Genomic DNA, 22,500 nt, shown 5'->3' with positions numbered 1-22,500 from the left:
GGGACTGATTAGCAGCAAATTGGGCAACTTTGTTGTAGGTGATTTAAGTTTGGCACATAGGGAAGTCAGTAAGTTAGTAAGGATGTGTGAGCTACAGACGAGACTGAGGAGAAGATAAGTATGACCCAGTGCGAATCTAGAGTCTTTAGTAAGGAACTTTTTTATTTCTGTAGAATAAACCTAGATTTGATGTTTTTTATGCAGTGGTGGACATGGAGGTCACATTTAAATTGGTCATTAATGATGACCCCTAGGACTTTTTTATCGGGTTCCACATTAATAGTGGTGTTATTAAGTGAAGTAATAGTGTAAGAAGATGTGAGTGGGAATATAAATTTAGGGAGGAAAAGCAGAATTTTGGTATTTTTGGGATTAAGAATAAGCTGGTTGTTAATGAGCCATTTTTCTATTTTTCTATTGAGGTGAAGGAATTTTGGGTGAGAGTGTGTAGATCAGAGATGGTATCAGCAGCAGAGATGACAGTAGAGGCATCAGCATATTGTATGAGAGAGAAGTTAGGACATGATGTTGAGAGATGGTTAATGAAGCTGTTGAAAAGAAGGCGGCCAAGGATAGAACCTTGAGGCACTCCCATCTGGAGGCACCTGGAGAACGAGGAAATAGCTGATGGACAGAGGTTGAGGTCAGGTAGTTTGGAGATTAAGACTGGATGAAAAACAGTGTCAAAGGCGTTAGAGAGGTCAAGGAAAAGAAGACCAATTTGTTGTTTTTTCTGGCCTGGGAGATGGAGTGAGAAAAGGAAATAAGGGCTGTAGAGATTCTGTGGAAAGGAAGAAATCCATGCTGGATAGAAATGAGTAGGTTTTCAAGCAGCAGATAATCCATGATTTGTTTGCGAACACATTTTTCTAGTATTTATGACAATGATAATGCTATGAGGTGATAGTAAACGAAAATCAGTGGACTCGTTTGCGAACATGTATAGTGTAGAACTGTTTCCATAATATGGGCACAGTGGATTCTGATAGAGAGCGGTTAGTGAGAATGGAGATAGGGTAGGTTTACAGCTAGTTTAAGAAATCATGGCAGAAGGTTGTCTGCAAGAGGAGAGCAAAGTTTAAGTTTGCAGAGGAGGTATTTAATGTAATTTGTAGGTACTGGTTTGAGTGGATAGAGAAGTTTAAAGATGGAACAAGTTTACTAATAGTAACAATCAAGTAGAAGTTAAGTAAGGTGGCTGTTTCAAGTGGAGTGTTATGAGGACAGGGATTAGGAGAATTAGGGTTAAATGGATGAAGGATTTTGTTTATAGTTTTCCAGAATCTTTTGGGGTTGTTTTGACAAATAGTTTGTAGTTTAAAAATGAAATTTCTCTTGTCAAGGATGACATGTTTTTGGAAAGATTTTGTAGTTCTTTGTAGGTTTGGAGGTAAGAGAGGGATATGATCTTAATCCAGAGTATCCAGGCTTTGTTGCTTTTTTCGCATTAGAGTTCTAGTGGACTGGGATAGCCAAAGTGAGTAATAGGATTTAACTCTTACTTTTTGGAGGGGAGTGAGTTAATTATGTTAAGAAAAATAGAATTAAATTTGAGAACTGCTTCATCAAGGGGAAGGTGGGATAGAAAAGACCAATTAATAGCAGACAGCATGTTATTGAAAATGTCAGGGAGAAAGTTTGAAAGGCTATGGAATTCTTTGAGTTTTTGTGTTCTTAGGGCTTGGACAAACTATCTTTGGACACAAATGGGGGAATGGTCACTGAGTTATGTAAAGTTTGAGAGTGGTGGTAATGGTCAGAATTAGAAACTGGTATCCAGTCAATGATTGAGGAGGAGTTGGTAGGCTTGTGAAAGTATATGGATGTAGTGATACGTTTAGTAAAGCCATGTAGATTAATGAAAGAGCAGGTTGATTTGGTGGATAAAGAAAGCCAATTTATATTAATGTCACCTAACAGAGTAATTTCATTGATTAAGTTATGGGAAAGACACGCAAGTTATTTTTCAAGTAGAGGAATGTTGTCACCATGGGGTATGTAGACTGCTACAATTGTAAAGGTATTATAGTTATTGAGCTTATAATTAGCTGTTAGGAGTTTAACAGGTGGGAAGGAAGGAGAATGATTTAATACAGGCGACAAACTGTATTATACAGAATGTCAGTACCACCACCTTTTTTATAGGCTTGGTCCAAATGAAGGATGTTATATCCAGGGGAAGGGATTATTTATCAGAGATATGGGCTTTAACCCAGTTTTCAGTTAAAATGATTATGTCAGGAGAGTAAAGGGTCACCCAAGCATGACATTTTCTTATTTTGTTCACAACACTACAGATATTCAGAGAGAAAAGGGTTAGCTGTTTGTTGGTAGAGTTAGTGTAATAGGATGGAGAGTGTGTGCTAGTAGTAGTAATGGAGGGGTTAACGACTGGTCCTGGGTTAGGTTGTATGTCACTGGAGAGGAGATGGGAATTGTGGGGGTTGAGTAGAGTTAGGGATGTAAGGTGATAGAAGTGATGTTTATGCTTAGAAATTTGGAGATTACTTGTCCAAGTCAATGTACTGATCTTGTGGAGGAGCCAATTGGAAGGGAGAAATAGGAAGGGAAATTTGGGGAGAAAGTGCGGGATTTGGTTTATAGTGTTGATGTATGTGTTTTTTGGTGGAAGGCATAGAGGTTTAATTTGTTTGTAAAAGGTGGAAAGCATGATAGTAGAAGAAGAAGAGGAATGAGGAATTAGGTATGAAGCATATTGTGGTTTAGAGAAATTAGCATGAAAGAGGGAGTTTTATTAAGTAAGCAATGAGCAGTGTTTATAGGGATGGTGGGAGATGGTAGCTATTAGGAAGAAAATGGATTAAAGTGAGGATAGGGTGAGGGAGAGGGGATAGGTGGTGAAAGAAGAACAGAGAGGTGTAATGAGAAGTCGAGAAAGGAATGGTAGAAACATAAATGGGGTATAGTGGTAAGATAGGGAAGGAGAAAGTGTTAGGAGGTGGATTAATAATTAGATAAGAGAAAGGGAGTTGAGTGTCTGTTACACTGAGATTAATAGGAGAAGGTAGGGCAGAGAATAGGTGGAGTTAGTGGAAGGTGTGGGGGTGGAGATGAAGATTAGGGTGGGGAAGAGTGATAGGAAGAAGGAGGAGACAATGGAATAAGAGAGAGTGTAATTTGCTGAAGAAGGTATCTTTGGAAGGAGCTTAGGTGGGTGTGGAACATTAGTTAACTATAAATATAATGAATATGGGGTGGGTGGAGAGGGGGTAGGGTAGGGGAGTGGAGTGAATCCAAGTTAGGGTGAATGAAATGTGTTGGACCAGTGGACAGGAAACCCTCTAGAGTAAAGGACAGAGGACAGAGAAAGAATGAAAAACAATCAATAGAAGCAGCTACAGAAAGGAGATTTGAAGGTATAGCAAAACTATATCAGTTAAATGGATTGGTTTCAGTCGATCAAACATTTGAAATGCTGAATGTGATATGGCCAAGACAATATAACTGATATTTCAGAAGGTCAAAACTAAAATTAAAAAAATAAATAAATAAAAACTTTTTTTGTTTTTGTTTTTTGCAGTTGGGCAAGCCCCACTGCACTCCCCACACCCCTGCTAATTAAATAATCTTTAGATCAATGTGTGTATATGTACCTTTAAGAAGCTATCCAAGGGCTTACACAAGTGTATAAATACTGAACATGTGTGAGCCTAACTGCCATTCTGTAAGCAGCTGTTGAGATGTAAGCATGTATGTATGTAAGGTCTGTCTGTTAACCAGTTTATTTGTATTTTATGATGCTGCTATCCATCTTGATGTGTTCCTATGTATTAAATCATCTAAATGAAATACCCCGCCTGCTTGTCATCTATGTTAGAGAAAGACAAGCGACATATACCAACTTCAAGATCATACTACATTGAGAAAAATGGCAAATTTCCCATTCTACAGTGTACAGGGATCCCCATTCACACTGTTCAACCTTCTAAAATGTTTATATAGTCTCAGCCATATGATGTTGAGCATTTCAGAAGTTTAATCAACTGAATGGGATCCATTTATACAACAGGCAAGAAGATAAGTGTGCAACGTTCAGAGTGCAGGAAAGTAGAGCATGTACAAGGAGGAATTATAAAATTGTTACCTAGGCTGAAAGATTAAGTAAGAAAAAAATGTGAGAAAGTTAATAGTTTAGGAATGAGGAACAGAGGCAGGAGGGAGGGTAGGTTCTTTGCTGAGTTAAGACTGAGATATGACAGGCTAGTTACTGTACAAGTTAAACTAGATTACATACGCTTGCAGTGGTGGGCATATAAAGTCGTGTTTTGTTTAGTCTTCAGTTGAACTTGAGTAGGAAAAACTGTTACTGGAGTCTGGGCAGGAGAGGAGCCCACTGAAGATTTAGTAGTCTAGCCTAGAAAGGGAAGAAAGAAAGGAAGTCAGTGAAGGAAAAACCTGAAAATAAACAGTAAGCAAGGATACACTAGAACTACATAGAGGGTCGGGGTCAAGGAGGAAAAGCTTTAGTTATAAAGAGGACACCAGATAAAGAAAGAGAGGCATAGATAAAATAGAGAAGTTATAAAACAGACTAGGTTACAATAATCAAGCACAATTCAACAAATATTAATAGTCAGGAGTACAAAGAGCAGATGATTAAAAAGACTACAGAATAAGATGGTGCAAGTGCCAGATACACTTTTAAATGGAGCAAGACATGAAGGGAGGGGAAAAAAATGAAAAAATGTGGCAAGAAGACAGAACAGGAATTTCTATGAGAGTTTCAGCCCAGGTTAAATGGACCAGTAGATGGGAAACCCTTGACAGTAAAGGACAGAGGACAGACAAAAAAATGAATAACAATCATTAGAAGCAGCTGCAGTAAGGAGATTTGAAGCTATAACAATTAAACAACAGGCAAGGCGAAGTTAAGTGTGCACAGCTGAGAGTACAGGAGAGCAGAGTATTTAAAAGGAGGAACTACAAAGTTACTACAAAGTCTGAAAGGTTACGTAAGAAAAAATAGTAATAACGTTAATAGTTTAGGGAAAAGGAACAGAGGCAGGAGGGCAAGTCAGGTTCTTTGGTGAGCTAAAACTGAGATGTGACAGGCTAGTTGCTGTACAAGTTAAACTGCATTAGATGCATTTACAGAGGTGGGCATATAAAGTCTTTAATTGTTTTGTTTAGCCTTCAGTTGAACTTGAGTAGGAAAAACTGTCACTGTAGTCTGGGAAGGAGGGGACTCCACAGATGATTTAGTTGCTTAGTATTTACAGAGGTAAGAAGATCTAATAGGCAGCTTATCAAGAGATCAACATCACAAAAAGTTATGCCAATGAGGAAACAAAGCATAATGCTGCCTACACTGACTCAAACCTAACGGTCTCTCGGGAGAATAATGTTGATACCCATTAATGTCATATAAATTGACCAAAAGAGAAAATACCATTATTCCCTAGAGGAAGGGAGGGAGTCTAAAGACACATGGCAAGTGAGCAGCAAGGACGGACTTCCAGCAGTTCCAATGAATGGACCCTCCATGCATGCTTCCCAGCCAAACAAGTCTGCAAAACTGACCAGACAATGCAGGGACCAAGCAACCAACCAAAGAAAGATCTGCAGCCTGTAAATGCTGCAACACAATAAAAAGAAACACTCTGTACAAAAAAGGACAGGATTCAGTAAACTAACACCACTAGAAGCAGGAGTAGAATACAAAATACCCCTCTTAACAGTTGTGTAGGAAGTGCCTCCCCAAAAAAACAAAAGACCTCAGACAAAAGGCGGGTGGACCAGGAATGTGGAAATAAATAAACAGAAAAAACATACCCTAAAGTGCCCAAAAAGACACCATTTAACAATTTATTTATTTATTATTTATTTTATTTTACATTTGCTGACCGGGCTAGTCTAGCTGGATACATGTCCTTTTTCAGTAGAGGCCCGGGGAGAAAAGCTCCCACAATTAACAGAAATATCACACTACAATTAGATACAAGAAATTACATTATTATAAAAATGAAACAATACAATATCTAAATATACATGCTGATAGATTGGGAAACATTTGTTGGGTTGGTCATATGACTTGGATACATGTGGAGATAGTAAAATACTAGAAGGAACGTGAGAGGAAGAAGAGATTTAGGAACTGAGAGACCTATAGGAATTAATCTGGGTTGGAACATGGGCATAACCAGTGAGACTCAAGTGATTCACTGAGATTAGTTTTGAATAGGTTGAGTGAAGTCATAAGCCTGAGGTTGTTGGGAAGGGAATTCCATTGCTTTCCAATGGAATTAGCATAAAGGGCATCACCAGCTATGTTATTAGATTTGATGGTTAGTACCTGAATACTCTTTGTGGATCGAAGGCTACTTAAGTTGGTGTAGGGGGTCAGGATTTTGCTCAGTGAGGGGGTGTTCTCTGGATGAATAATTATTTTGAATGCTTCAGAGAGTTGGTTTAATTTAGGAAGATTGGGCAATTCCAACCAGCCAAGTTTCTTGAGGTTGAGGCAATGGTGTGTACGATAGGGTGTACTGGTTACGAATCTTGCAATATGATGGTAGGTAGTAGAGAGGTTATTGAGCTCACGTTTGTTGAGGAATGAAAGTATCGGTGAGGCATATAGTAGGGTGGAAAGGAGGTGGGTACGAGCAATGGTTAATTTAGCATGAGGAGTAAGAAAGTTCTTGATTCTATACATAGAGCCTAGTTTCTTGTTAACTGACTTAATGGTTTGGGCAATGTGCAGGTTGAATTTAAGCTTGTGGTCAATGGTGACGCCTAATAGTTTGGTGTAGGAGACAGGCTCAATGATGGTGCCATTTAAGGATTCCACAAAAAAGGTCCTGGAATTATCTAGTGGGTGTTCTTGTGCTAGGGGAGTGGTAGACGTGGGGCAAAATAGAAGTAACTTGGTTTTAGTCGGGTTGAGTATAAGTTTCTGGTCAGAGAACCATTTTTCAACTTTGGCAAAACATTGTTGGGTGGCTGCTTGGAGATTCTGAAGAGACGGGTCGGAGCAGATCAGGGTAGAGTCATCTGCATATTGAATGCAAGTGGCTCTGGGGATGACTGTGTGAAGATCATTTATGAAAACGGAGAATAGGAGGGGACCAAGTATGGAGCCCTGTGGAACACCAATGTTATTTGATAGCAGGTGAGATAGACTATTTTGCCATTGGACTGCTTGTTGCCTGTCAGTGAGGTAGTCCTTAAACCAGCTTAGGGCTAGGTTGTCAAGATATAGGGTTTGTAGTGTGTGTAGTAATAGCTGATGGTTAACCATATCGAAAGCTTTCGATAGGTCAAGAAAGAGAGCGGCAGATGTTTGTTTTTTGTTGCGGTTGCTATTGATTGTGTCAACAAAGGAGAGGAGGGCAGTGGTTGTACTGTGATGTGGGCGGAAGCCATGCTGGGTAATAGACAGCAGATTATTGATGGTAAGGTAGTGTAGGAGTTGTTTGTGAACACACCATTCCATGATTTTAGCTATTGGAGACAATATTGCGATGGGTCTATAGTTAGATGTTTCTGTGGAGGAGCCACCTTTATGAAGTGGAATGATGTATGCAATTTTCCCAATGGGGGGACGGAGGCCTCAGTTATAGATCTATTAATTAGGATTGATATGGGATAGGCTATGGCATCAGATGCTAATTGTAGATATTCTGCTGGGAGGTGATCGGCCGCTAGGGTGGACGGTTTCAGTTTTTTTAATAGGGTACGAATATAGGAGGTAGATACTGGTTGTAAGTTAAAGGAAAGAGGAGGTGTGTCAGCAGGAAGAATTAGGGAGGGGGGAGAAGTAGGTAGATGATTGGCTAGGGACTGGATGGTCTCAGTAAAAAAAGTGTTAAAAGTGTTGGCTACTACATCTGGTGCTTGACCAGTGAGTTTCTCTGGGGTTGGGGTAGTAGATTTCCCAGGATGGAGGAGGTTATTAAAACCAGCCCAGAACTTTTTTGGGTTAGTCTGATGTTTGTCCTGGAGGTGACAGAAATATTGTTTCTTATCTCGAGTTATGTTGGATTTTGTGGAGTTTCTAAGCTGCTGAAATTTAATGCGGTCATGGGGAGATTTGGTTGCTCTCCATTTGTGCCAAGCCTGGTCACGAAGCTTAATTTTTGTTTTGGTTTCTCGTGTTAGCCAGGGAGCTATGCGTACTTTGGTTCTAATTAGTCGATTTGGGGCATGAGAGTCGAGAATGTTTAGGAATGTGTCATTGAAGTGTGACACACTCTCGGCTAGGGGTAGAGTATTTAGGATAGACCAATTGCAGGATTTCAGTTCCTCAAGGAATAGTTCTGGATTGAACTTTTTCCGATTTCTAACAAGTTTGTATAGGGGTGGGTTGGTACAAGAAAATTTGTGTTTTAAAATGTAAGTGATAAGATGGTCGCTAAGGTCGTTGGGGAGGGTACCAGTGGTATAGTTATTTGGATCTTTATTGGTGAGAATCCAGTCAATTGTGCTCTCTTTTTGCTGAATATTACCAATTCTAGTTGGGGATGTAATATTTTGGGAGAAGCCATGTAGATTGATTGGATGTGGATTTGACTTATCTGAGCATTGGGACCAGTCAATATTGAAGTCCCCTAGTACTATAGTTTCTTGGGGGTAATTGGTGTCTAACCAACTTAAAGTTTGCTCTAGGTTATCAAGGTTCTTCCCTGGCGGAATATAGAGAACAACTAGATTGATACATTTTTGGGTATTAAGGCAAATCTTTAGTGCAATAAGTTCTATATTAGAGACCTGGGGAGGATGTAATGGGTTCATACAGATGTTCAAGCTGTTCTTAAACATTACAGCTGTTCCCCCACCCCTTTTGGTTGTTCGATCCATCCTTAGGATATTATAGCCGGGTGGAAGAATTTCTTCATCCTTAGTGGCAGGTTTGAGCCATGTTTCTGATAGGCACATGATGTCTGGGGAATGTGTGGCTATCATGGCATGTAAGCTATGTATTTTGTTGTTAATGCTTCTTAGGTTGAGGTGAAAGATGAGGAGGGAGTTAGTAGGAGTTTGGGGTAATTTTGAAGTGACAGAGTCTCGATTGGTGTCAGGGCCTGGATTCGGGTGAATGTCACCGTGTTGGGCTATACATTGTTTAAGGTGCTCCAGGAATCTCTGGAGTTTGCATAGTAATTTGAGGTTAAGTTTATTTTTGGATGAGTTAGGGTAGTGAAGGGTCAGATGAGTTTTATTGAGACCTAGTGTTTTTTCAGGGTGGAGAGAGGGTACTATTGTATTATGAGTAAAAAGTGTGTGTGTGTGGTGGTGTGGGCCTTGGGAAAGGGAATTCCTAAGAGTGTTTGGTGTTCATATCTTGATAAAAGGTAAGGGAAGAGAAGAAGTAGAGTTAGTAAAGGGATGATGGAATACATGCTTTTAATCATGACAATGAGAGAGAGGTAGCTTGTGGGATGGGAAGATAAGGAGGGGTTACTAAATTTAGAGAGTTGGCTAAGAGTGTGGGAGGAGGAGTTGTAAATTGGAGGACAGCCATGATTGGGAGGGAGGAAAGGGTGGGATGGGCTAGATATAGCTATAAATTTAGAGGTAGTGGGGGCGGGTGGGATATGGGGGCAGGGTGGGGCGCGGAGCGAGTCTGAGCGAAGCGAGGGCGAAGCGGAGCGGGGATTATACCTGCCAGGAGTTTACAAGGCCTTAGAGGCAGCCAGTTGTGGGTATGGAGGTCTGGTGTTGAATAGCACCTTTTAAGATGCAAGGACCAGGAAGTAATGGCAGCCTAGTGTTTGTTTGCCACTAAGTTTTTAAGGTACTATTTGTTTTCCTGCCTGAAAACGCTATCCTAGTTAGGTATGCTTCAAATATGGGTATATCCTTTACCCTAGTGTCCTTTACAGTAAAAGTAGATGGGACGTTTATGGTATGTGCATTCGCACCGTTGTAAGGTTATATCAGGGTCGCCGCAGGAACTTGGGAGCCACGCGGTGTTATTTAGTGGGGGGGATTCCCTAGTGTCCTTTACAGTAAAAGTAGATGGGACGTTTATGGTATGTGCATTCGCACCGTTGTAAGGTTATATCAGGGTCGCCGCAGGAACTTGGGAGCCACGCGGTGTTATTTAGTGGGGGAGGGATTCCTAGAATGAAAAGGAGAGATAGCACTATTAAATGATACAAGAGGTGTAAAAGCTAGATTAATTCAAAACAACATAGGTATACAGCAGGTTATAATGTCTCGTGTTGGATAGAAGCAAACAGTAGGCGAGAGGTATAGTTAACAATATACAGTACCCTTCTTGATTAAACTTCACTACAAGCTTGTAAAAACACAGTTGGTACATAGGTAGTTACACTGGTATTAGGATCCTGGCCTTGATAAAGAAAATAAATATCAAGCTAATACATCTGGTACCTTTGTATTATGCAAGGAACGCCAGTTTCATTATCTGCCTGAGTAACTAATAAGTATACCTATCTAGCGACTGCTAGACATTCACTCAACTCAGTGATTTACTTATCATGAAACACCAGTAAAAGTATGCTATGCAACATTAATCAGTCTATGCATGTACTCCAGTAGCGACTTAAAAACATTTCAATTCAAGTGAGTACAAGTCAATTATGCTACATTCATTAGTCAATGCATATATGCTAGTAGTAAATTGCATACATTACTATTCTAGTAAGTTTTGTCTACTTTAAATGTGGAGTAGTCTATCGCACTATTAGAGAAGTGATAAACACACAAAAGCATCGCAATGCAGAGTAAAACACAGTATTCTGATGATTATACTAGCTTACACTTGTAGCGCCTGTAACTACGGTATCTCATAAATGTCTTTGATAGTCAGTCAGTCGTATTTGCTAGACGACTCTCAAATACAATCAGCAAGGATGGTATTAAAGGTAAATAAACGAGACAGATTATACAATTTTCTGTACCTTTAGAAGAGGAGAGGCATCCGGGCAGGAGGACAGAATAGTACCTTCAAGTCTATGAGTAAAAATGGCGGAGACTGGCAGGGGATTTGAAAACTCCCTGACGTCAGGAATACCTGCCAGGAGTTTACAAGGCCTTAGAGGCAGCCAGTTGTGGGTATGGAGGTCTGGTGTTGAATAGCACCTTTTAAGATGCAAGGACCAGGAAGTAATGGCAGCCTAGTGTTTGTTTGCCAGTAAGTTTTTAAGGTACTATTTGTTTTCCTGCCTGAAAATGCTATCCTAGTTAGGTATGCTTCAAATATGGGTATATCCTTTACCCTAGTGTCCTTTACAGTAAAAGTAGATGGGATGTTTATGGTATGTGCATTCGCACCGTTGTAAGGTTATATCAGGGTCGCCGAAGGAACTTGGGAGCCACATGGTGTTATTTAGTGGGGGGGGGATTCCCTAGTGTCCTTTACAGTAAAAGTAGATGGGACATTTATGGTATGTGCATTCGCACCGTTGTAAGGTTATATCAGGGTCGCCACAGGAACTTGGGAGCCACGCGGTGTTATTTAGTGGGGGGGGGATTCCTAGAATGAAAAGGAGAGATAGCACTATTAAATGATACAAGAGGTGTAAAAGCTAGATTAATTCAAAACAACATAGGTATACAGCAGGTTATAATGTCTCGTGTTGGATAGAAGCAAGCAGTAGGCGAGAGGTATAGTTAACAATATACAGTACCCTTCTTGATTAAACTTCACTACAAGCTTGTAAAAACACAGTTGGTACATAGGTAGTTACACTGGTATTAGGATCCTGGCCTTGATAAAGAAAATAAATATCAAGCTAATACATCTGGTACCTTTGTATTATGCAAGGAACGCCAGTTTCATTATCTGCCTGAGTAACTAATAAGTATACCTATCTAGCGACTGCTAGACATTCACTCAACTCAGTGATTTACTTATCATGATTCACCAGTAAAAGTATGCTATGCAAGATTAATCAGTCTATGCATGTACTCCAGTAGCGACTTAAAAACATTTCAATTCAAGTGAGTACAAGTCAATTATGCTACATTCATTAGTCAATGCATATATGCTAGTAGTAAATTGCATACATTACTATTCTAGTAAGTTTTGTCTACTTTAAATGTGGAGTAGTCTATCGCACTATTAGAGAAGTGATAAACACACAAAAGCGTCGCAATGCAGAGTAAAACACAGTATTCTGATGATTATACTAGCTTACACTTGTAGCACCTGTAACTACGCTATCTCATAAGTGTCTTTGATAGTCTCGTATTTGCTAGACGACTCTCAAATACAATCAGCAAGGATGGTATTAAAGGTAAATATACGAGACAGATTATACAATTTTCTGTACCTTTAGAAGAGGAGAGGCATCCGGGCAGGAGGACAGAATAGTACCTTCAAGTCTATGAGTAAAAATGGCGGAGACTGGCGGGGGATTTGAAAACTCTCTGACGTCAGGAATACCTGCCAGGAGTTTACAAGGCCTTAGAGGCAGCCAGTTGTGGGTATGGAGGTCTGGTGTTGAATAGCACCTTTTAAGATGCAAGGACCAGGAAGTAATGGCAGCCTAGTGTTTGTTTGCCAGTAAGTTTTTAAGGTACTATTTGTTTTCCTGCCTGAAAACGCTATCCTAGTTAGGTATGCTCCAAATATGGGTATATCCTTTACCCTAGTGTCCTTTACAGTAAAAGTAGATGGGACGTTTATGGTATGTGCATTCGCACCGTTGTAAGGTTATATCAGGGTCGCCGCAGGAACTTGGGAGCCACGCGGTGTTATTTAGTGGGGGGGGGGGGATTCCCTAGTGTCCTTTACTGTAAAAGTAGATGGGACGTTTATGGTATGTGCATTCGCACCGTTGTAAGGTTATATCAGGGTGGCCGCAGGAACTTGGGAGCCACGCGGTGTTATTTAGTGGGGGGGGGATTCCTTTAGAAGAGGAGAGGCATCCGGGCAGGAGGACAGAATAGAAAGAAAGACAAAGGAAAAGAACACCAGAAACCAAGTGTTGAATAGCTTTATCAAAAAGGGCTTCACAAGACTTAGAGACATAAGAAGGAGATCCAAAAGGCGCACCCAAGACAGAGATACCAGTGCTGTCAAAGAAACATCCCCAGCATGGGCAACTGCACTAAAATCACTGGATTTGGCAAAACTTAGAGAAAGGCTCAATAATTAAAAAACAAAAGAAAAGTACTGTAAATAATACAAAAGAACAGGAGGAGTCTGCAAACAGTGACATCATCTGTGTAAGACAGAAAACGAAGCACCAAAACTACTGAACTTAAAAAAGAAAAAGGAGACAAGGCAAAGTGTGCTCTTGCCTTAAAAAACACAGCACCCACCAGCAGAGTAAAATGATAACTGCTCACGGGGCAGCCTTGAAGCTCACCATTCTTCATGGCAACTTCAGCTGCCATCCAGCCAATAACCACAGGAACAATAACAGAAGCTGAATAGATAGAAGCAATACATCGAAGAAAAAGAGGACCAAATCCATATACCTTTAAAATGGTTAATAAGGCTGAATGACTGACATTGTCAAATGCTTTGGTCAGGTCACAAGAGAACAACAGAAAAGAATCAGAGGCATGAACAAAGGAGGCAAGAGACTTCAACAAAAACAAAAATCTTGCATATGCCTTCCAGAAATACCACAGATCCCATGGTCCAGTGAATATTGCATCTTTGACCACAGATGTAATTGCAAGATCTTGCAAAACAACTTATAATTAGTACTGCAAAGAGAAATCAGACACCAGTTAGACAAGACCTTCCAGTCACCCTTTTTCCAAAGGAACTTCAGGGCTATCCACAATAAACCAGGATGGAAAAAACCATGGAAAAAACATTCATTAAACAATCAAACCAGTACAGATAACTAAGCATCAGCGAGATAGTGGTAAAAATGGTAAGAAAAACCATCCAACCCTGCAGCTGTTATCAACTGTGAAAGATGCAATGGCCCTTTGAACTTTAAACAAAGTAATATGTGCATCAAAAGCCACCTTAAAACAGCAGGCATCACAGGTATAGGCAAAGATTCCACAGAAGGAGATTTGCCATCATACAAAGTGGACAAATAGGAATTAACTTCTTGTAGAATACCCTCTTTAGTGGTAATAACATCCATTGTATGTACATAGAACTGGGGGGTTCCTTTACTATTCCCTTACTATTAGAGGAAGCAAATATAAATGTAGGAGCAGGGTTAATTGCAACTCTAAATGTGTTGTGTACCTTGCGAGATGCCAGTCTTAATCGAGTTTTTATGTAGGGAAGACTGACTGGAGATTGAGGGAGCGAGTTTATGAGCACATATATAGTATTAAGAAAGCCAAAGTTGAAAATGCCTTGGCAAAACATGTTTCCACAAACCCGGGTCACTCATTTTTGTTTAAGATTATTGACCATGTCCAACCTGGGGAGAGAGGTGGCCCTTGTTCTCTAAAACTGGAGCAGCATGAATTATTTTGACAAATAAGGTTGGATGCATATACACAGCCAGGTTTGAATGACTTGTGTTTTATTTTATGTATGTTAAAACTAAAAAGCTTGGAAAGATGAATATATCATTATCAAGATTTTAATTTGTTAGTAATGTTAGAAAAGGTTTTACATTGTTTACTTTTTACTTGGTGTATATATATTTTTTTGCTAGCTTTGATAAGGGTGCATGTCTTTTTAATAGTTGATTTTATATTGAGGAGTTGTGGTCTTTTTATCAAACGTGATCTAAAATGAGATGTATTTATGTCTGTGGATTCGCTTTGTAACTTGTCTGATGAAGTTAGATCACTGGATTGAACGAAAGCGCTAATTTTATTGTTTTTCCTATGTTGTAATTAAATCAGTGTTGAGCTAAGTCCGGCTGTTGCCATTTCTTTTTCATTTTTCTCACTGTGGAGAATGATATTATTAAGCAGTAGCAGCAGTGGCACATTCCATTCTCTGGATGGAGATACTGTGGGGATATATTTCTGGTGAGTGCAGGTATCATACAATCACAGTCCACAGTTTTACAGAAGATTGTATTTTGTTACTTTATGAAAAAGATCAATGCAGGGAGGTCGTTCAGCATACTGCAGGAAACTAGTCCAATAGCCAGCAGTATAGATTTCAAAACTCACATTTATTAACAGGCATAACATAAAACATATTTCTCTTCATTTAGGGGAAACAATACAAATCAACATTCTGATGATGGAAGCAAAACAGTCTGTAGTTGTATTTATTGTTTTCAGACCAGTTTACAATGATTAGCTAAAAGAGCTCAGGGCCTACAGAAAACATAAGGCCTCCCATTCGCTCAGTCGTGTAACAGGATTTTTCAGACAGTCAAGTCTCTTTTTAGATCTAAGTGAACAAAAGCCTTTATGCCACAAATACGTACAATCAAAGTATAAAAACTTGGAGTACTAAGTCATATACCACAACAGTTTGAATCATAAAGATTCTAATTTATAGCACTTTGAATCACAAACATTCAAAGCAACACAAAATCTACTTTTTGTGGGGGGCAAACCCCCTGCACCTCTCACACCTCTTGCTTATTAAATATACCGACTCTGAGATTGCTATACAGTAGGGAAAGGGTAAATTACCTATTCCCCACTGTACAGCAACCTACCACAGCAGAAAAGCCAGTATGCTTGATCAGCTGATTTTTGATCAGCTGTACTGACTTTTCTACAGTTCAACATGTCAACTTGTTGATGGGATGAATGGAAGTCACATATATACATATTTATAAATCGGTATTTATATATACATGTGTGTGTGTGTGTGTGTGTGTGTGTATGTATATAATAGATATTTATGTATGCATGTGTGTGTCCATAACACCAGAAAAGAGCACAGAATTGTAAAATATGCTAATTTAATGCACAGAGAAAACTTAGACCAATGAACTAAAACTCTAGCACTTGAAGACAATAATACATTCTCTATTTACATAGAAGAATACATTTCTTAAATCAAAAGCAGACTAGATTCACTACAAAATATACAGCTTATTCACTGAATTTTAACATCAAATGAGGAAAGAGCCAGCACATCATTATATACATTAATTATAGAAAAAAAGTAAGTGACATCACTTTAAAGGCATAGGAAAAGCAAAATGCTTATGTAATGCAAATCCTTATTTCACTTGACACAAACACATTCTTTCTTAGCTTAGTTATACATTACACAAAGTTACACATATTTTGGGGGCTTGACCCCCATGCGTAAACATGAGTTCTGTGTTTTTTTTTATTTTTTTATTTTTTTAGATTTTTTTAACACACTTTAGCGAAAGTGCCTTTTCTGTGAAAAGAACTTTCGGTAAAGTGTGTTCGGCCGATGTGGTTTCGGTGGTTTGAGCTCTTGCTCAGTAGTACGAGATCCATATATATATATGTATATATATATATATATATATATATATATATATATATATATATATATATATATATATATATATATATATATTTATATATATGTGTGTGTGTGTGTGTGTGTGTGTCTTTGTGTTTGTATATAGTTTTATTATCAAAATGTTGAAGTAATGTTCAGAGAACACAAGAATGTTGAATTTCGGTTGGATGATTCTGTGTTGGCGAACGTTACTCTTGCAGGACAGTTCATATCAATGAATGCCACTGTGCATTCGCTGATAAAAAAACTCACTGTTAACAGTACAGATTGCAGAACGGTGCTGACTGGGAAATCCATCCCTTTCTTCACTATAGTGCGGTCTCAGAGATGGAACATATATTTAGCAGAGGTTGTAGGGGGCTGCACTCCCAACAAGGTGGGGTGCAGGGGGACTTTCCCCCTTGCAAAACTGTGAATTTGCAGGGTAGGAGCTATACCTACCTTAGCTCCTATGTGGACATCCAGTTTGCTAATTCGATCTAAATGTCGAATCTGCTGAATTTATTCATTTGGTTCAATATTTAGACCTAGTAAGTATTCATGGATTCGAAGTTATGGTTTGACGTTCAGAATGGAATTTGTTTTGAATGTCGACATTTTAATAGTAAACCATTTATATATATATATATATATATATATATATATATATATATATTTATATATATATATATATATATATATATATATATATATTCATATATATATATATATATATATATATTTATATATATATATATATATATATATATATATAAACTTTGTATCCAAAACACTCTTCATCTGATCATAAAATATTTAAAAAATTGTTCTAATACACATCTAATCTAAAACATACTTCGTGAAATCACATTACAACTATGACTTCATATATAGGATATTCAACATTCAACATTCTTTGACTCTCAGTCATAAGGCACTGTTGCAGTAAAATGCTAATGTGTTATAATGATTTATGCTATATGTAAAGATATGTGAAGATTTTACTAACATAGTTTAGGGGTTTCCTCGGGTAGTCTAATGTTGTTTAAGCTACACAGCTGCTTCTGACTGCCTCTGAAATCAAGCTCTCTCTCTATCCCTCCCAGGTCTTCCCCTGCACAGCGTAAGGCAGAAAAGAACTTAAGCCCTTTTGACGACTACTCTACTTTTGCCCACAACCTGTAAAACAAAACAGGTCATTATCTGGTCATTTTAGTATAGACTTTAAAGTAAAGTATTATTTAAGGGTCCTCAGCACTAGCACAAATCTCCCTAGGCTTACCCAAACAAAAATCCAAGCTTGTTTGCATATACTCCACTTAAACTACAGAACACACTCTAAAACTAAGGCAAACTGCTATAAAATTGTAAAAACAAGCTCCCAAAGCATAGGCATTGAACCTGGTGTTTGTTTAGATGAGATTACTCACCTGCAAGTTAATTATTCAGGAGTTACATCTTGAAACCTGGGCTCTAGTGGCTTAGTGTAAACCCGCTCCATGAGCACTGCTCGTGCTCGCTCCGCTCCCTGCCCTGCCCCCTATTCCCACCCGCCCACAGTACTCATACTTTTAGAACCTCAAACCACTCCCCCTACTGTCCACTAACTTCCTGTACCTCACTACCGCCCTCTAAGTTCAAACGGAATATGACACCACCCAGGAAGCTTATCATACTATCTCTTTTGCCCCTCCTACTTGTCCCTTACCTAGCTACCCTATATGAAACCTGGTCTTACATAGGCTTCCACCACCCAAGCTATCAAACCAACCCCTCACCCATAATTAACAACAGAGGCCATGACTCAACTCCCTACTCACCCACCTTGTTAGAACTCGAACGCTATGTAATTATCAAACCTGCCAATATTAGGCCAAATGATAAACATTACTACAAACTTCTACTCAAAGCCCTCAAATTCATTACCACTCTGAATCACAGACTAGCCACAGATGGTGATATCCACCCCAACCCTGGCCCTTCCCCTCCACTCAATTGTAATTCCAACCTATCCTCACCTCCACTTCTCAATCTAAACTCTAGACCCTTTAACTCTCTTCTGACCTGTCATCTAAACATCAGAAGTGTAAACAATAAGATTCACAACCTACATGCCCTTTTAGCTACTTGTTCCCCAGACCTACTATGTCTCACAGAAACCTGGCTTAAACCAAGTACGAAAGACACACAGATAATCCCACCAGGGTATGATATACTAAGAGCAGACCGAATAACTCGTAAAGGTGGCGGTGTAGCCATACTCTGCAAAAATACATTACAAATCTCCCTTGCCTCTCCACAACCCCTCCTAACAAACAATGCCGAAATTCTACTTGTAAAACTTCAACCAAACAAACATAAAAGCATAAATATAGCATGTATTTACATCCCCCCAGGCACCAATAATAACAAAACCTTAGAGGACTTTCTCCACTGGTTAACTCAAACTCACCCCCAGGAATCCATAGTGTTAGGTGACTTCAACATCGATTGGAATTCCTTCTCATCTAGCTCCCCATCTAGCAGCATAAATCTACATGGCTTTTCTCAGCTCATATCCACTCCTACCAGACTAGGTAATCCCCAAAACAAAGACAGCATCCTGGACTGGATCCTTACTAATAAAGATCCTGACCAGTACTCAGCAGGTACTCACCCAGAGGACATGAGTGATCACTTACTCACCTATGTTATCAAATTCAAGAAAATCACAACCCTTCTTACAACCATAAAAAAAATCAGGAACAATAATAAATTCAACGCCTCCATTTTTCAAACTGAACTTAAAGCCCACAACTGGACAAGATTCAAGTCTCTTCCTCTTGAAGAGGCAGTTATCTACTTCAACACCACCTTCCTCAAGATTCTAGATTCCCATGCTCCAATACGGTCCATTAGAACTAAAACCAAAACCGCACCATGGCTCTCTAAGGAAACAAAATCCAAAATCCTATCTAGAAACAAGATGTGGGTCACATGGCGTACCTCTAAAGACCCACACTCCCACCAAACCTTCCGGCAACTTAGAAATGAAACTAAAAGAATGATCTTAAATGATAAAAAACTTCTTCCTCCACCTCCAACACAAACACCTTAATAATCCACAAAAATTCTGGGCAGGCTTAAACAAGCTCCTGCACCCAGGCCAGGCAACCACCCCACTCCAACAACTTGCAAACAACAGTGCCCTGTAAACATTGCTAACACATTCAATAGTTTCTTCACAGAAACTATACAATCCCTGGCCACACAGTTCAAACAAACAACCAGCCCACTCCACTACCCATGCCAGCAGAATACTACAACTACATCAGATCATCTATTTACCTTGATCCAGTACCCATATCCTTTATAACATCTCTTCTTAAAAACTAAAACCCACTAAGCTAGCAGCTGACCTTCTCCCAGCTGAGTTTCTGCAAAAAGCAGCTGAGGCCATTTCCTATCCCGTCTCCATAATCATAAACCGTACCTTGTCAGAAGCCTTCATCCCTCCATATGGAAAATGTCCCACATTATTCCTCTCCATAAAGGTGGTAGCTCACTAGAGCTAACCAACTACAGACCTATAGCTATACTCTCACCCCTGGCCAAAATTATGGAAAAGTGTGTCCACAAACAACTGATGGAACACCTCACCAAAAATAAAATTCTAGCTAACTCCCAACATGGCTTCAGGCCAAATCACAGTACCACATCAGCCCTACTATCCTTTTCTAATACCATCAATAACTTCAGAAACAATAATAAACTATCATCTGCTCTTTTCTTAGACCTCTCCAAGGCCTTTGATATGGTGAACCACATTCAACTCCTCCATACATTAAAAACTATCACTCAGCAATTCCACGCTGAAATGGTTCCAATCCTACCTGTCCAATAGGCAACAGGCTGTTCTATGGCAGGACAAATTATCTACATGCCTACCTGTTACACTTGGAGTTCCCCAAGGATCTATTCTTGGCCCTCTTCTCTTCACCATCTTTGTTAATGACCTGCCCACAATCACCCCCCATGCCACATGCATTCAATATGCAGATGATTCGACTATCATCAGCACTGCCTCCAACCTGGCAGATCTCACTGCTTCAACCCAAGACACCTTCAACCTAATAGAAAAATGGTTCTCAAGTCGACAACTAGTTCTCAACCCCAACAAAACAAAACTACTTACTTTCTCACCCACTAACAAGACTCTTCCCCACCTTCTCTATTACATCCTCCAATGGAATCACTATATCACCAGAAGCTCACACAAAGCTATTAGGTGTTACCATTGATAACTCCCTTAAATTTGACACCCATTTCAATCTTACCATCAAAACCGTCAATAAAAGCTTGGCTCTCTCTATAAAGTAAAACACTTTCTCACTCCTCACGCTAAAATTACAATTGCCAGCACACACCTACTATCAACTCTTTTCTATGCCTCCCCCCTCTTTACAAACCTAAACAAAACAACCCTTAACAAACTTGCTTCTTGTTACAATCACATAGCTAGATTTGCCACAAATTCCACCTTTAGAACGCACCACTGCACTAACTTGAAGCAACTAGGGTGGTTAGAGTTTTCCAGCCAACTCCATTTCAACCAACTCAAAACGGCTCACCAGATACTGTATCACCCAGAGAAAACACCAGCTTTGAAAACATCATTCACCCCTATATTAACCTGCAATCTTTACGCTCCTCCAATAAGATCTTAGCTCAAACTACCAAAGCCAATAATTCTGCTGGGGATTCTCTATTCTCAAACTTTGTAGGTAAAATGTGGAACTCCCTACCGACCATGCTCACCTCAGAACCCTCACTCCTACAATTCAAAAAAAAGCTTAAACCCCATCTCAATACTCTCTGGCAATGTCCTTGTTCCAAACCTGATTAACCACTATCATTTACCCTTCTCTTACCTCACTATCCTTAACCGCTTTTTAACAAGGCGCCTTTGTAACTGACCTATGTTTTTTTTTATAAGCTGCTGTTGTTTTTTTTTCCCAAGATGTGATGTATCTTTATATTGTATTTAGAAATCAACTATCTTCCTTTTTTTGCATTAACAATGTTCATATGTCTGTTATGTACTTGGAGCTTTTCTCCCCGGGCCTCCGCTGAAAATGGGCATGTATCCAGTCGGACTCTCCCGGTTAACAAATGTAAAATAAATAAATAAATAAATATAGCAAATACTTCTCTAAAAATTTAGGCAAGCCTCCCCCTTACTTAACTATACTGAATATATCTATCACAAAACCATGGAGAAAATAGAAGTCTCATTACACAGTGAATCACTGCTAGCACAAACTTCTAGAGGCAGACATATAACACAACATTAGAAATTAGCATAGTATAAATATTGATCAACACTAATTACCATTGCAATTACTATAATCCAAAACCACACCATCAGTGATTTAAATAGCCTTACATACTCTTCTATCAAATGCCATTTATTTATTTGTGTTTTCAATGAAATGTGTTTTAGATCAATTCCCACACTTTTTTGTAAGGAATTGCATCACAGATCAGATGTTACATGCATAGATATATTGCTACACTAAAACACGCATATACAATATCTACTATTTATGTATAGATATATATGTATATATACATACATAAATATGCATGCATATATATATATATATATATATATATATATATATATATATATATATATATATATATATATATATATATATATATATATATATATATATATATATATATATATATATATATATATATATATATAATACATATATAAATATATATATGTATGTATACATATATATCTTCAGAAGCTCAACTCTTTAGAAAGTCAAACCTAATATGGTTGAGACCATATGATCGACTTTCCAAAATATCAAAGCTTTTGAATGGAGATTACAGTTCAGTGGGGATTGGGGAAGTTATCCTTTTCCCCACTGTGGTCTCGTCTTTGGTTCATAGGTTCACAGGTGTGTACTAGGCTAATGGTTCTAGAGCCTTTACAAGTCTAGCCAATAGGATTACCCTGGCATCATGCCACCTGACCTTAGTTCCCAGTTCCTCTGCCAAGTAGAGACACTGGAGTGATCCCTGGGGCAAATTTTCTATTTCCCATCCACTCATCAAGATTTCTCTTGAACAGGGCCAGTGAGGTGCTCTGTTTGACATGTATGGGAAGTCTATTCCATAGCATGGGCAGTCTC

The 22,500-nt window shown here is 39.0% G+C and overlaps 1 protein-coding gene across 1 annotated transcript in view; it reads right to left on the bottom strand.

Moving 5' to 3' along the window:
- Positions 1–22,500, bottom strand: part of LOC122808189 (antigen WC1.1-like) — a 997,107-nt gene that overhangs the window by 162,172 nt on the left and 812,435 nt on the right. Inside the window, exon 12 of the mRNA XM_044079157.1 lies at positions 13,302–13,521. Coding sequence (XP_043935092.1) covers positions 13,302–13,521 — 220 coding nt within the window. The remainder of the gene's footprint in view (positions 1–13,301; positions 13,522–22,500) is intronic.

The sequence above is a fragment of the Protopterus annectens genome, chromosome 8.part0, assembly GCF_019279795.1.
Source record: "Protopterus annectens isolate FY-2018-M chromosome 8.part0, PAN1.0, whole genome shotgun sequence".
Lineage (NCBI taxonomy): Eukaryota > Metazoa > Chordata > Ceratodontiformes > Protopteridae > Protopterus > Protopterus annectens.
Note: the sequence above shows the minus strand (reverse complement) of the source record. Positions and strands in the feature narration are given on the sequence as shown.